The 14,441-nt window shown below is 40.3% G+C and overlaps 2 protein-coding genes across 5 annotated transcripts; one reads left to right on the forward strand and one right to left on the reverse strand.

The window, feature by feature from the left end:
- Positions 1-553: 553 nt before the first annotated feature.
- On the reverse strand, positions 554-9,944 carry nadkb (NAD kinase b). 4 transcript variants are annotated; one of them, XM_029524627.1, is made up of 12 exons: positions 9,810-9,944; positions 8,388-8,681; positions 8,198-8,281; positions 7,450-7,579; positions 6,764-6,872; positions 5,985-6,070; positions 5,462-5,564; positions 5,166-5,338; positions 2,521-2,620; positions 2,266-2,423; positions 1,552-1,634; positions 554-1,453 (listed from the first exon to the last, which is right to left on the reverse strand). In XM_029524627.1, the coding sequence occupies exons 2-12, from the start codon at positions 8,678-8,680 to the stop codon at positions 1,294-1,296; spliced, it is 1,479 nt and encodes a 492-aa protein (XP_029380487.1). In that variant the 5' UTR covers position 8,681; positions 9,810-9,944; the 3' UTR covers positions 554-1,293. The 4 variants fall into 4 exon arrangements, with proteins under 4 accessions (XP_029380487.1, XP_029380484.1, XP_029380485.1 ...); XM_029524624.1 differs by having other exon boundaries at positions 5,154-5,338; XM_029524625.1 differs by having other exon boundaries at positions 5,154-5,338; positions 8,388-8,706; positions 9,810-9,934.
- Positions 9,945-11,089: 1,145 nt separating this feature from the next.
- gpr160 (G protein-coupled receptor 160) lies at positions 11,090-13,994 on the forward strand. Its single transcript, XM_029525420.1, has 3 exons — positions 11,090-11,163; positions 11,308-11,470; positions 12,362-13,994. Exon 3 carries the CDS (start codon positions 12,411-12,413, stop codon positions 13,305-13,307), a length of 897 nt encoding a protein of 298 aa, XP_029381280.1. The 5' UTR covers positions 11,090-11,163; positions 11,308-11,470; positions 12,362-12,410; the 3' UTR covers positions 13,308-13,994.
- The last annotated feature ends 447 nt before the right edge of the window (positions 13,995-14,441 follow it).

The raw sequence follows: 14,441 nt of genomic DNA on the forward strand, positions 1-14,441 counted from the left end.
GATAGTGCTGGAAGCAAACTAAGTCGATTGATAAACGACTATTTTGCCAAATAAATAAAAGGCCAAAGAAATCTAAAAAGCATTTCTTGTTTTTCTTTTCTATTATTATAAATGAGAATATCAAGCAAAAACCATCTAGCTACAAAAAATCATAACTAATTAGTATTAATACTACGAACTAGATCGATAATGCCAATGGAAGACTGATTATATATTTCTACAAGATTTATTTTTATAGTTAAAATAAGAATTTGGCTGGTTGCACTAAAATTTAGCAATGAATAGGTCAATCATTAGAGCCAACTGGTGAGAATTTTTTGGGTGAAAATGCTAAAAAATAATGAAAAATGATTAGAGCTTCTAAGATGTTAACTTTTTTGTATGTTTTAAACTTCTTGACAGTTATATGCAGTGATTACCTATAATTGTTGAGATTTTGAAATTTTTTTCTTCACTGTTTTAATTTCATTTACAGAAAAAAAAATATCAATAAAAATATTCAGATGAAAAGTTAAAATAAATAAATAAATAAATAAAAGATGAAAAGTTCGTAGCCCTTTATTTTCTTCTGTCTCCTCTTACAGTTTAGCCTGGTTTAAAAGGCTCCGACTCATCCCATTGTGTTTCTCTACTGCATGCAATTTTGCAGAATTTGAACTTATGAATATGAAAACAACAGTAGCACTTGGTAACACGGGTCTGAAGGACTGCAGAGATTGCACAACATTTAGTTTAGCAGAGAATAAGATACAGCACTCTTTGGTTGACTCTGTATTAGTATTAAATGTGAAGTATATTACTTAAAATATATAAATATTACATAAATATGACATTAAATAAACTCATCCTAGAATCCTGTATCTACAAATTTACATTAAGGTTCCGATGCAACAGTCATTTAGCTTTCCAGTGTATTTATACCTCTAATCTTAGTCATGTCTACATTTTGTACACTGATCATCACAAAAACCTAAAGAAAACAGCTGTTGTGTAATGAATCAAGTGCTTCAGGTGATCCTCATCAATCACACCACAGGGTTATACAATCATTTAATTAGCTTGTAAGCTGTGAAACTGATGTGATGCTGTATATTCAGTATTTTCATTGAACATGCTATTTACACACATGGCTGAAACGTGAGCTGACCCAGTCCAGTGTTTCTGGTAGTGCTATGATGTTGCAGGGTTACACTGTGGTTGTTTCAGACCAAAACTCATCCCCTTTTCTATATTTTACTCACTGAAGTGTCGGCTGAATATCTTGAACTTGGGCCAGTCGAAGCGCCTGCTGACTCAGTTTTCAGTGTCTGATGAGTCTGAGATGTCCGCCAGTCGCGCCTGCCTTTTGCGTACGTTCCAGTGCAAACACTGAGCCAGGCTTTCAAACCAGTCATACACCAGGTCATGACAGCAAATAGACGGCACTGGATAACAGGAAGTAGTGATCTTGATGCTGTCAGGAAAGAGACAGAAAACATATTAACACTAGCAGTAAAAAGAAGACAGTGTGTTCTGGGTAACGATATGTCAACGGTAGTGAAAGAACTTAACCAGTCTCCATGCTGGATCTCCTGTCTCCTCCTGCCATCAAACGACACCCAGGCAGTGTTTCTGGCATCTGGAGACAATGTGATCTGTTTCAAGACAACAGAATGTGAGTTTCCAAAAGGACGACGCTCTGTGAGCTTCCATTGGGTGCAAATAACGCTTTGACCTAAAAGCTCCTTTCAGCTCGGTCACTGTGATAATGCTGACTTACTTTAGCTTGTTAGCATGCTAATGTGCAAATATGAAAGTTACTATATTGTATATTGATTATAATTAATTTAAACCTTGACCTTCAAATAAGTTCATGGTAAACCACTGTGATTAAAATTCATGTTAATGGTTGAGACTGATATCTGTGCCAAATTGCAAAGATCACATTTCAAAGCAATCTGTCCAGCAGCTGTTGAGGCAGAAAGAGAGAAGCAGTGCGCCAACTCCCTGGAGTCACGTTATGGCTGAAGAGCTGCTAATTGAATTTGACTGAGCAGCACATAAGATCAAAATAATAGTAGTTTCTCATGAGAGAGAAGAGGCCTTAACTTCTCCTTTCTTCAGAGGAAGAAATGCATCCTGGCTGTAGGGCAGTCACTTACTTCACGGAGAATATCCCTGATAACTAAGAGTACCTTTCTAGATTTTCAATTAGTCATAGTTGAATTAGAACTATAGTGAGCTTATTCGAGGTGAGTATGAGGAGAGGGGAGAACGGGATAATACCATGAGCTCTACCCCAGCAGGGACAACGATAGGCCTGAAAGAGAGCGAGTGTGGGCAGATGGGGGTGACCATGATGGCAGGAACGTTGGGATGGATCATTGAGGCTCCCGCTGCTGCTGCGTAAGCTGTGCTGCCAGTAGGTGTGGATACAATCACACCTGGAGGAAAGAGACAGGGCACTTCACCATTGGAATCTACCATATTAGAGTCATATGTATGATTCTTTCTGACTCTGTTATGTGTGCCTGTCTTTACCGTCTCCCTGTACTGAGGTGATCAGGCGTCCATCGAGGTACAAGTCAACATTGGACAGGTAAGAAGAGGGGCCTCGATCCACCACTACCTCATTCAGCACCTGTATAACTCACAGGCCACAGTAAAGATTAAAAAGAGTCTTAAAATCTTCCAATCTGAAGTCTTCCCATCGCTTGTAAACTGGATCTGTCAATGGATTGCAGTGATCCGTGATGAAGGTGCTTGTTCTGAAGAAAAACTAAGTTATATTAAAGAATATTCAGGCCATTTACGATGTAAATCAAATGTGATCACTGAAGTCTGACACCAGATATCAAATGTTACTGCAGTGCCACATTAAGACCAAATGTAAAGGTGTTGATGTGTTTTATGTATATACACAGTACAATACATTTAGGCGATATAAAGCAAGAGTGATACCCAAAAAAAATTTTATGGCTTCTTTTTGGGCTCCATAAGGGACAAAATAAGAGTTAAAAATTTGGTAATTCTGGAGTTTTAGAAACATCCACATGGGGGCACAATCTACAACAAAAACTAAGTCATTTGTCGCTGTAACCTTTCTCCAAAAAAAGCACAGAAATGTAGAATACCTTTAAACATCCATATAACAGACAGAAAAGCTAAGAGTGGTTGTTGAACAAAAACCTCAGAGGTGGGCCATAATAAACATATATATCTCTAGTATATCTATGCCACCTTTAGTTTGAGATGTGAAATATAACTACATAAATCTACACAATGTCAGTCTATAATACGAAACTCTTTCATTGACAGTAAACGTGTGGCAAAATTTAAATCAATGCCATTAAATCCAACATTACACATGGAAAATAGAAGTGGTGAGAAGTGCTGGTGTGCAGACAGGCAGCATCCAGATCATGTTTCACACTTCAGTCAGTCACACAAAATACTGCAGCGCTGAACTTTGATGCCTGACGTCAGTCAGAGCACAACGCAAACATCCTGCTGGACAAAGCAGATGTGATGTAATGTGAAGTCAAAATCTGGTCCAGAAACCAGAACAATCCAGCAATCTTTTAAGATGAGATGAAAAACACCAGGGAGCGAGGGAAGAGGAGAAAGCTGCACTGCAAATAACAAATTACTGCACTGTCTCTGTGTGCGTGAGACAGCAGCAATGTGGCACATTGTTTAGTTAGAGTGTGTCAGACCAAGAGCGTCAGACTCCATTAAATACTAACTGCACAGTTGACGCCACAGTCTCCATAGCAACATGCTCAACAGAACTTCACAACATCCGACTTTCTCTCCCATATCAACTTTATTATGACTGTCGCCATGGAAACACAGCTGATGCTTGCTCTTGCCGAGCTGTACATCATATGTACGCACACAAACAAGTCTGGAAACACACACACACACACACTTACTTTATGGAGCATACAGCATCATTCAAACAGTAATGATCAGGAATTTATAAACAAGACAAAGTGCAGCCCCACCAGCTCCTTTTGGAACTAATATTTTCACAAACCAGAAGAGTTCCCTTCATGCTCCTTCTCATTCGTTTCCAATACATCTGCATGAATAAGTCGAACAGAAAACTAGAAATTGTATTTGAGACACAGAATTAATTATCCTCAGTAGATAACAGCAACAAAATAATCAGCAAATAAACATTTGTTCCACTTTCTTTGATGTAACTTATTTGTAAAAGTCCTGACTCAGAACAGGAACCATTTTAAGTCCAGGAACGACAACAGATGTTTGACCTTGGTTGCTCAAGTCAAAATACAGGAAATGTTCTAAAGTATCCAAAAAACGTCGCCAGAAAAGTTCCTGTTGCTGAAACTGACTGACATCTGAGTTGTTATCTGCTTTGAATCTCTAATTGTTTTTTTTTTTTTTTCATTATATCTTTATTTGGAATGGGCAGAAGAGTACATCTACATGGCATCAACAATACAGCAGAAGTAAATGCCATTCCAGTTTTTGTTTTAAATACAGAAAATGTGCAACATCAGACTCAGGGCTTATAAGTTCAAAGCATGTACAGACACAAGTCAGGGGTCGGACCCTGTTCGATCTATGCAGATCACACTCTCCTGTAGTAACATAAACTACGTGAGATTGGTGTTAGATTCAAAACAGTGAGAGCATAGTTATCTTCTTTAGGCCCATGTTGACAGGTTGCCCAGACTAGATCGCTTGGGGAAAATTCTGATATATCTTAGTAGAAGGTAGATCAGTTAACTATGTACAGAACCCATGGGGGGGGACCCCTGCCGCCACGGTCATAGAAATAATCCTCAAAAACAAGTCATAAATTAAATGAGTAAATTACAAAGCAATATTACCAGTGAGATCATATAAAGTCTGCTCTCGTGGGGGCAATGAATGAAATCCAGTTGTTCCAGATTTGGTAAAATTTGTCCTTTTGAAGTCTTATTTGATAGGTCAATTTCTCCATCCTATATATCTACAGAATAATTCCAATCCAGTCATCTAGAGTAGGCGGAACTGGGCTTAACCATCTTCTTGTAATTGATTTCTTACTTGCCACCAAAAGAATTTGCATCAGTTTTATCGCTCTCTTACATTGAAAAGAGGGGAATCTCTAATTGTAAAAGCAGTTTGTAGTTGTTACCCTGATCTCCCCCCCTGGATACCTCTGTCCTCACCTGTAGCTGTAGCGTGACTTTGCCGGCCTCACTGTTAGTGTGTCCGTGAGGAAGGAGTCCGTTGTGCTCCGGCTGCTGTTGCGGTGACTCATACAGCTGCTGGCCTGTTCTTTGAAGCATGTCCTTCACCACCTTGACCTTCAGACGACTGCGCAGAGTGATGGCTGCATTACCTGAAAAGACAAACATACAAATCAGAAAGTTAGCACAAAAGTGAAAGTGATCATAAGTTTAGATTTAGTTTTCACACTCACATACATGGCGACAATAATTAATATTATAAAGCTGCACCCTACCTTCAAATACTTTGGCCACTTCAGTTTTGTATGACTCAAACTTGAAGGGTGTCAGGAAACCCAGAGATCCGAGGTGAAACGCCATAACTGGGGGAACGCTGCCCTGCAGAAAAGAGCACCAGTCTGACTGGGTCTGGTGTCTAACTGCACATCCCTGTCAGCACACTGGTCACCTGAGGGCCACCATCATTTACCACAACATGTAATACTGGGGCAATGAGTATGCAGCTGTCATTACTAAAACGTTCTTACAACCTTGGGTGGAATTTCCTATAGAAATTCACAAATGGGAAAGTAACAGAAAATCCTTTTTAGTTATGGCTACTGGGAAGGACAATAAATGTAACTGTGTCTCATACTATTTTCTGACTTAAAATGTTAAAGAAAATTAAATAAATTTATTTTTTATTTGGCAAAGGAATAAATACTGAGGTAAAAAAGTAATTTTGTCTATTAGAAAAATATTTTCTAGAAATCAAAGGTCAGTTTGGAGAAAGTCATCATCCAGGAAAAGTGTGATTACCTGGAAAAGGGAGGAGGCATATAGCAGAGTCCCATCTCCTCCCAGACAGATGATCAGATCTATGCAGTCAGAAATATCATCATAACCTGTGGGGGATAAAAACACTGCTATTGTACCACAACTGTAACAGAAAAGCAGCTGAATGTTCTCCCTTTTCGAAAAGGCCAAAAAAGTGAAAAGGTCCCAAATGCTCTCCATGGGAACACCTGATGACTTTTATAGAGGAAATTTGGCAGAAAATTTGGTTTAGAGGAAACTTCTATAGCATCTATTTTTTCCAACCCACAACCTATTTGGAAACAACTTGAAGCAGCTATTCTACACAGGAGTGCGACAAAAGAAAAGTATGTTGCAATATATTTTTGTAGTGTTAATATGATCTTCACTGATTTCTGACAGGAGAAATTAAAAATATACAGCATTTATTTTTAGGAATGTAATCAAGTACAAGTACAGGTTAAGTGGTAAATTTGTTCGTTTCACATTAGCTACGGAAAAAAACTGTCAGTTTCAAGCTAAATAACACAATTTGAATTCTGCGTCTTGTTGCTTTGGCAATGCTGATCCTTACATTTTGCGGCAGAGAATCTGAAGGCACACAGAGAGGGCCACTGTGCAGATTGTTAATAGCATTTCCTGGATTATAGGTTGTCTTGTTTTTTTTTTTATAAGAATACTATTATTTGATCCTCCACTGGTCAAGTTTATGTCACTAGTTTCTATCTGGTACATATGTGTCTTCACTATGTGAGAGGTGGGAGTACACACTGGTCTCTCACCTTCCCTGAAGGTGCAGAGCTGGTTGCGTATGGAGCCGAAGGCCTCATCTTTTGAAAGCGTAGCATCATCTGCTACCCTGCGTTCCACATACACCATCATCTGCTTCTCCTGATACAAATAAAAAAGTGTCAGTGACAACAGCCTAAACAACAACAGACATCTGGCAAAAGAGTACTTTTAAAAATAAAAATTTGCAGATGTGCAACATGTAGTTTAAAGTGACTGTGTTTGTACAGAATGTATAGATGTGTTATTACTGTTCCACTGCGGCCATGAGTGGTTGTCAGAACTGCATTTGAATAGACTGTAATTTTCACTTACATGACTGCTCTATTACCTGTGTTCTGTCATTGTGCACAGTTTGGACTTTGACACAGATTAAGCTACGTTACGAAATGTTCAACAAATGAAAACCAAAACTGGTTTCCCTGATAAAACAGAACAGAAACTGGAATGAATCCAGAATGCACACGTGACACTATTCTATGCCCATACATATTTCATTTTATTATTGTAAATAGCACATTTATATTCACAAATCCTTCTTTTAGAGCCTGCATGGCTTTACCAATATAAATAAGTATCAATGCAAAAATGTTTCCCATCAACACTGTCTCCTGACACATTAACTTCATAAAATGCTGTGAAACATTTAATATTCAAGCCACAAAGTAAAACATTGTACCTCCACTAGAAACCTGCAGAGCTCTTTGAAAGGTTCAACCAAGCTCTCATCTCTGATTTTCCTGATGACAAGTACATTGACTGGAGGTTTATTCCAGGTGAGCCGCTGGCTGGCTGGGTCCTGGATGTGCCTAGAAGACAGAAACAGACACAAGTAAAGAAACATACACGTAAAAGTCTAAAGAGAGAAACCCAGATACAGAAAATTGAGTAGGTATATTACTTAGAACACTGAGATAATTGTTCCATGATCACGACGTGTCTGCAAGTTAAGTCAAATCCCACCGTGATGTCATGTCTCACCAGTTTCTCTCATCTCAATGAAGTTAGACGAAGCTGTATGAACAGCTGAAGTCATTCATTAACTGTTATGACACTTGGATCTAATATCCACATGAGAGGTTCAAACTCCAAATATTTGATCAGAAAAAACATCTCTCTTCTTATACTTTACCATTTGTTTCTCTCGTTTGTCTGGTGGATGACAGGCATTCTGTAGATACGATTTGCCGATAGGTATGTTTTCAGATCAATTGGAGGAAAAACTCCACTGAAAGTAACCATCTGCGTGGTCTTCTCTCCAGTGAGCCATCCCATCGTGAGTAACATCCAATCGCAAAATTGGTACCTTATCTTATCTCACATAGTTACACAAGTTTTTCTGTGTCAATACTTGCAGCAAATTTCACAGTACACTCGCAACAGTTTGTATACAGAAAGTTCAATTCAATCAGCACCGTTATGCTTACATGACAGAAGTTGGATTGGGAAGAATACAGGCTTTGGGTCCAAAGTGTGTGGCTGGATATGGTCCATGTAAAAAGTGGGCTCTCCTGTGAGGAGGGGAAAAAAAAAAAGACAGACACTGTCACCTCATGTCCGGGGCAGCAGAGTTGTGCCAGTGGCACGGGGGACCAGCTGGCAAGCAGCAGTACAAACCTCTTAGGTGAGCTTTCCGCTGTGTCGCTCGCTGACCCAGAGGGTTCCAAGTGCTCGTGTTGGCCTGGCAACCTCCGTCGCTCGATCTCCCAGAGCAGCTGTTCATGACCATCCCCCCGTCGCTGCGACCTCTTCCCTTCCCGCCGTCTCCTTGGTGACTTGGACGGGTGCCGCCTGAGCTTGGAGGGTCTGGCTGACTCGGACAGCAGACCAGTGGGTCCTGACGTTTGTGCCATTCCTTTGTCCGACCCTACCGAGGACCCCAAGGATGGGTTGGTTTCTGTATTCTCCATTCTGAAAGGCAGCAAAGTGGATACATCTATTAAAGATTATTAATCAATCTAAATCTAACATAAGATCAGTCCCTTAGTTCAGCAGTCTGTTGCCACAAAAATCAAGTGCCAACTACTACATTCATTTGCTGCTCCAGAATCACAAATTTTCTGCCTTTTGGTTTCATATTAATATAAAACTAATATATTTAACTAATACCGTTAAGTACGAGGTACTTTCATTATTTTGTCAAAGTATATAATAGTCAAACTAAAGTCACCACTGAAAGTTGAAGTGGCTAATGATCGAACCAGCTGATTAAATCAAACTAATAAAGAAAAACATTAATTTCCCATAAATATATACAGACCTTAGGACTTATCATTCAGCCTTAAAATGTCACACAATGACAAAAAAAAAAAGAAAAAGAAAATGAAAACTGCCCTTTACAATTTCCCAAATCCGTGGTGATTTCTGATTGTCATGTGTTGACAAACCAACATTTAAAAGCTCTAAAATATTCAGAATTTTTGCATGCAAGAAGATGAAACCAGATAATCTTGACACTTTCTTCATAACTTATTCACAATGATCCATGGATGGTCCGAACAGTAATGTGAGTTTATGATTTCTGACACTGAACAGTCCAGCAGCAGATCCCGTTTCCTGACCGCAGTTTACTTCAGGTGAAGTTGACTTTGTTTGGTATTTTTCTTGCCTTTTTTAGCATGAGTAGGATGGACAACATAATAGAAACATTTGTTAGTGTGACTGCAGCATTCTGAGACAGAAAGTCAAAGCACCAGGACTCGAAGTGAACATGACAGCAGGATGAGCGTCTCCAACAGCCCTGCGTTAGCTTTAGCTCCGTTTAGCTTCTAAACTGATCCAATGCCGCTCTTTTTTAGTTTTTACTTTTTAGTTAGCGCTGACTTTGAAACGGAGGGCGACAAACTCACTGTTTCTGAGGACTTTACCCAGGAACCCACTGTGTTAACACACAACTCATTCAGGTTTCACATAAAAAGCGAGTTTCGGTCAGAAGTGAGTTCATCAGCCGTTACTGTGTTGACAGCTAACGGTACCTAGCAATTAGCTAACAGGCTAGCCGCTGTGAATTCACTAAGACTGAATGAAAACAAGTCTTACTGTGTTAAAACACGACAACAGCGGCGGCCAGTGCTGATTTTAAAGACGGACACTGCTCTCAAAGTGAACTATTACATATTAGAAGATCGTATCCGAGCGGGAGACCGGGTCCTGTTTCCGCCGAGCCGGTTCAGGAGCGTCGCTCTGCGCACCTTTTCTGCGCAGAACCGGAGCTCCGCTGCGGCCACAGCGCCATGTTGGATCCGGAGTCCAGAGCCGGAACTGCACAAAGTCCGGAGACTGCGGAGAACCGACACTGACAAAATTAAACATGATGACAGCCACAGATTTGTCGTTTAAACTCTCCCAGACCCCCGATCATTCCCAAAAAGAGAGGACAAGGAGGATATTACGAAATAATATCTCTCGAAGACGGAAATTCAGATCGGCTTCCCAGAGGTTACTTTACATTCTTCCCTAAATGTAAAACCTCTGGAATAAAATAATGATAGAAATAGTGTCTTTTCTGTGTTATAAAAATCGAACTCAGTCAACTTTGCTGAACTACTCTCACCTCGCACTGCTTTTTTATGTTTCTCTGTGTCCATATGAGGCTGTGAGGGCCGCACCTTTATCGGACACAGACACATCAGTACCAGCTTTGAACGGTGCACTCAGCCTCCCGTGTGTCCCGACCGGGTCGGTAAACTGGAAATTTATTTCCCAGTTCATCTGTGAACGTACACATTTTAAATACTTCAGCTGCACCGCCGGTGTCTGCTGCTTTCTTGTCGTGGGTTTTCGGAGATCCGCCCACTGGACATTATCATCAATTAATAAAAACCCCCCAGACACCCCGGATGGGACGTAAAAAGTGGAAAGTCCGGGGAAAAGAGGACATTTGGCCAGCCTGCCCCATCAGTGACAAAACAATGGTAGTATTTTATAAATGAACACGTGCGGAGCAAAGCATGCATAATCAATCCATGCACTCAGGTGTCGATCACACACTTTGAAGAGTCCCTCATTTACATTATAAATGTGCATTTCTGCATGAAGAAATGTCACTGCGTCATTCTTTTGAAAGCAATATGGATTTATTCACTGACCTATTTATTTATTGATGTATTTAGTTTTAATTTAGGCAGTGTTGGTCTTCCATAGTCGTGCCCAGAGCAACTCTAAAATAAAAAAAACACTAATGCTGTTGAACAAAGTGAAATATTAAATATTATATTATTATATATATAAAATGGTTAAAAATATTTTTGGCTCAGTGTTTCTAATTAAGTGAGTATTTCTTAACTGTAATTATTGCAGGCATTTGCCTTGCATTTGCCTTAAATTCAAATCCAAGGAGGAGCCGTGCATTTGAGTGCTGCACTGCACAATGTATTTGGATAAATCCTGGACGGTGAGTTTGACATAGAGGTTGTTTTCAGTCACAGTTTTGTTGCATTGATGCTGCAAAAGTCACTGGTTTTAGCGAAGGAGAATAGTCATTTATCTCTATGGCATTGACCTTGCAGTGAGAAAAACTGCCTGTTTGTTTTAACAGCTTCAACTTCCTCATTCAGAGATTGTGTAATGGCTGTGTGATAGCCTGAGTTCAAACAAAATTCAACACAAAAGCATTTTTGCGTGGCTGAAGCTGGATCAAGAAGAGTTGTGAACATTCAAGAGAAAGCTGGATACATTTAGGATCAAACCACTTCACACAGGTAATTATTCTGGAGATGGCTCCTTTTGGCATCTCTTTCGTAGTACATCATGTCCTCTCTTGTACTGTGCTGTGCTTGTACTGTCACTGCAACACAATTTCCTCCATTCATTTTACAAATCACAGCTGAGGAAGAAGAAAACAAATAAGAAGAACTTTCCCTTCTCTGTAACGAATACCTTTCTTTCTCTAGTGATGTTTGGTGGTTTGCTTTTTCATGGTGAGGCGTCATTTTCGTGCTGGGAGCAGGTAGCCTCAGCTTTGTCACCTGTTTGTTGGTTGTACAAAGCAGAATTGAGGTGATATGCAAGTTAAAACCAAAATACGATGGCAATAATTTGTTCCACATTCTAAGCAAGAATAGATTTGATTTGTAAAAGATGTTATTATTACAAAATAGGAACTCTCAAGAACAACAGCTAAAGTAGCAGCTTCATTGCAGATTTCGTAATAAATTGGTGAAGCATTTGGCTGTTGGGTTTGCAGACCTGTGAATCAATTAAATTGGTTGGAGGTATGATAACAGCTTGGAAAAATGTTTAAGCTGATGCTGAATATGACTGCTGTTTGATAAGAAAAACTACCGTAGAAGTCCCTGACCTCTCCTAAGTACTTATCTCAGCTCTAAGACAGAATAAGAGTTTTCCGCTGCAAGAAAAAGGTTTCAAAAGGAAAAGAAGAGCCTGATTACTAAGGGGAACTGTCACCATGCACAATTTCTTAAAAAAATGGTCGAAGTTATAATTTTTGATCAATTTCATTGTGTTTTTCTTTTAATACGTGTTTCTACAGTTTAAGCCAATTTAAACTTAACTCTTAATTGCTCTTTTTTTTTCTTTAAAGTGGCCTTAGATTTATTTAATGTTATGTTATCTGTTCCTCCCTCCTCCAGCCGCCATAATGGTTTGCAGTCTGTAGTGCAAGTCTGGTTGAAGTACTCCATGAACATTCCCATCTACTCCATCCTGCTCGGGCTGGGATGGAAATGTCTGTTCAACTGGGCGCTGATGTTTCTCCAGAGGAGCCACATCTGCAGAAGCTTTTTGGGGGTTTTCAGTGCGTCCCTGGCTGTCGTAGACACAATCCTGATCCTGATTTTTGCCGACATCCACATCCATGGTGATGCGCGGCTGTTCCTCTTGGACCTGGAGCTCACGAGATACCACACGTGTTTGCTGGTTCAGATCCTCGGACAGGTCTACAGCACTCTGCAGTGGCCAATTGTGGTTGTGGCTGGTTTGGAGCATTTCTGTGCCATTTCCCTTCAACCTGCCCACTCCTGGGCAAAAAGGCTTGCTCGCCCACTTGTAGCCATCCTCCTGTGGTACCTCACAGCACTCTATGTCTTTCTGCTGTCTGGTTTCACTCCTGTCTTGGAAGATGTATCTCACCACCAGATCCAGCAGTGCTGGGTCTTCCACACCACTGAGCCTCTGCAGGTTGTCACAGTGCTCTCCCTGATTCTTGGCTGTGCGGTGTTGCATGCTGCCTGCAGCACACGACTATTTGACCCCCCGCCACAGAAGGACCGAATTCCGGACCAAAGTGCAACTCACTCCAGGAAAAATGTTGTTTGCCAAGTCTTGCATGTATTTCTGAACACTTGGGCTCTTGTGCTGATTTTTCTGGTTGTGCTCTTGCTGTTGCCTGTGGGAATACCCTCATACCTGGGCCTGAATGTCGCCTGGCTCTGCTTCCTCAACAGCTTTCTGATAGCAGTAGTTTTGTGTGTAGCGTGTCCAGCCTCACAGATTGAACAGGGCCTGGCAGCAGTCCCCCCCGACAGCTTCTGTGAATGGAGGTTTAATTTTAACCTGGCTGCAGAGGAGAAAACTTGACACACACGCAAACAATATAATGAAATGAAATTAGACAATGAAACCTGATTGTCTTGGAGTGAGAAAATATTTACTACACTGGTTTTTGTATTTCATGTGAGCAGGGCCGCTCTGTGGATGTCAGTGCTGCTTGGTCAGCTGAATATCTGGACACAGACTGAAATATCTCAGCCACTATAAGGTAGATGGCCATCACATTTTGTGAGAGCCCAATCAAACGATATAATCAGTCCTAACATAGCAGAGTTCAGAAACTGAATAAGAAGGCTGACATCACTGAATGCTTCTGGCTGTCCGGTGTTGAAAAACTAATTTGATTGAATAAAAAACAAACAAAACACAAAAGCCTGTTTAAATTATCTTGATTGTTTTGACAAGAGTAACATCACACAAAACAGAGGAGCCACAAGTCCCACTGCTCAGTCTATTGTCAATACCAATATCTGCATTGGAATTATTAAAAACTGAGGGAGAGTGTAGACATTTTAACACAAGAGACCCTGTGACATCTAATAACAACTGAGTAGATCTGTCAAGACCAAATTTATATTTAGGTCTCTGTTTTAATCTCCATTCTCTTGTCTGTAACATAATTGAAGGAATTTTGTCAACAGAAGGATTCAGTTTTAGCAGGAGGACCTACAGCCACCAGCAGAATTAAACAACCACGCATGGAACAGGTTTTAGATGGTGTTGGAATTGTTTAAGAATCCTGTAATGAACTTGAAAGTAAAAAGATTAATTGTAGACCTCAAGGCTGTTTTGTTTGTTGTTGATATGATATCCTGCATGCATGAGATCCTACAGAGCATCGTGTCTGTGTGTTCAGAAGTCACAACCGCAAATTTCATCGCGTGCAGCAGTCTGGTGCTCTGGGTGTGAAGGAGCTCACCTTAGCTGCTGCCACCAACTCTGCTGCATCATCTGATGTGCTGGTGGTTTGCTAGTTTTCGACAAGTCTCTTTCAGCTCACACTGAACTTTTTGTGTCAGTTTGGTGAATCTTAGGTAGATCTCTGTTTGGCAGATGGAGCCGGTTTGATGCCAGCTGCCCTGCAGGACTTTAACTGTTTATGCTGACAGATTTCAGCTGCAGCTTTTAAAAAGTTAAATGTGCTATTGGAAAACAATTTTC

This window comes from Echeneis naucrates, chromosome 17 (genome assembly GCF_900963305.1).
Source record: "Echeneis naucrates chromosome 17, fEcheNa1.1, whole genome shotgun sequence".
NCBI classification, from domain to species: domain Eukaryota; kingdom Metazoa; phylum Chordata; class Actinopteri; order Carangiformes; family Echeneidae; genus Echeneis; species Echeneis naucrates.

What these genes read in the sequence shown, in the direction of transcription:
- gpr160 (XM_029525420.1), top strand. Translation starts at nt 12,411, where the DNA reads ATGAACATTCCCATCTACTCCATCCTGCTCGGGCTGGGATGGAAATGT.
- nadkb (XM_029524624.1), bottom strand. Translation starts at nt 8,680, where the DNA reads ATGGAGAATACAGAAACCAACCCATCCTTGGGGTCCTCGGTAGGGTCG. An exon ending in CCCAATCCAACTTCTGTCAT is followed by an intron (nt 7,580 to 8,197) that starts GTAAGCATAACG and finishes TCTGTCTTCTAG; the next exon opens with GCACATCCAGGACCCAGCCA. An exon ending in TCTGCAGGTTTCTAGTGGAG is followed by an intron (nt 6,873 to 7,449) that starts GTACAATGTTTT and finishes TATTTGTATCAG; the next exon opens with GAGAAGCAGATGATGGTGTA.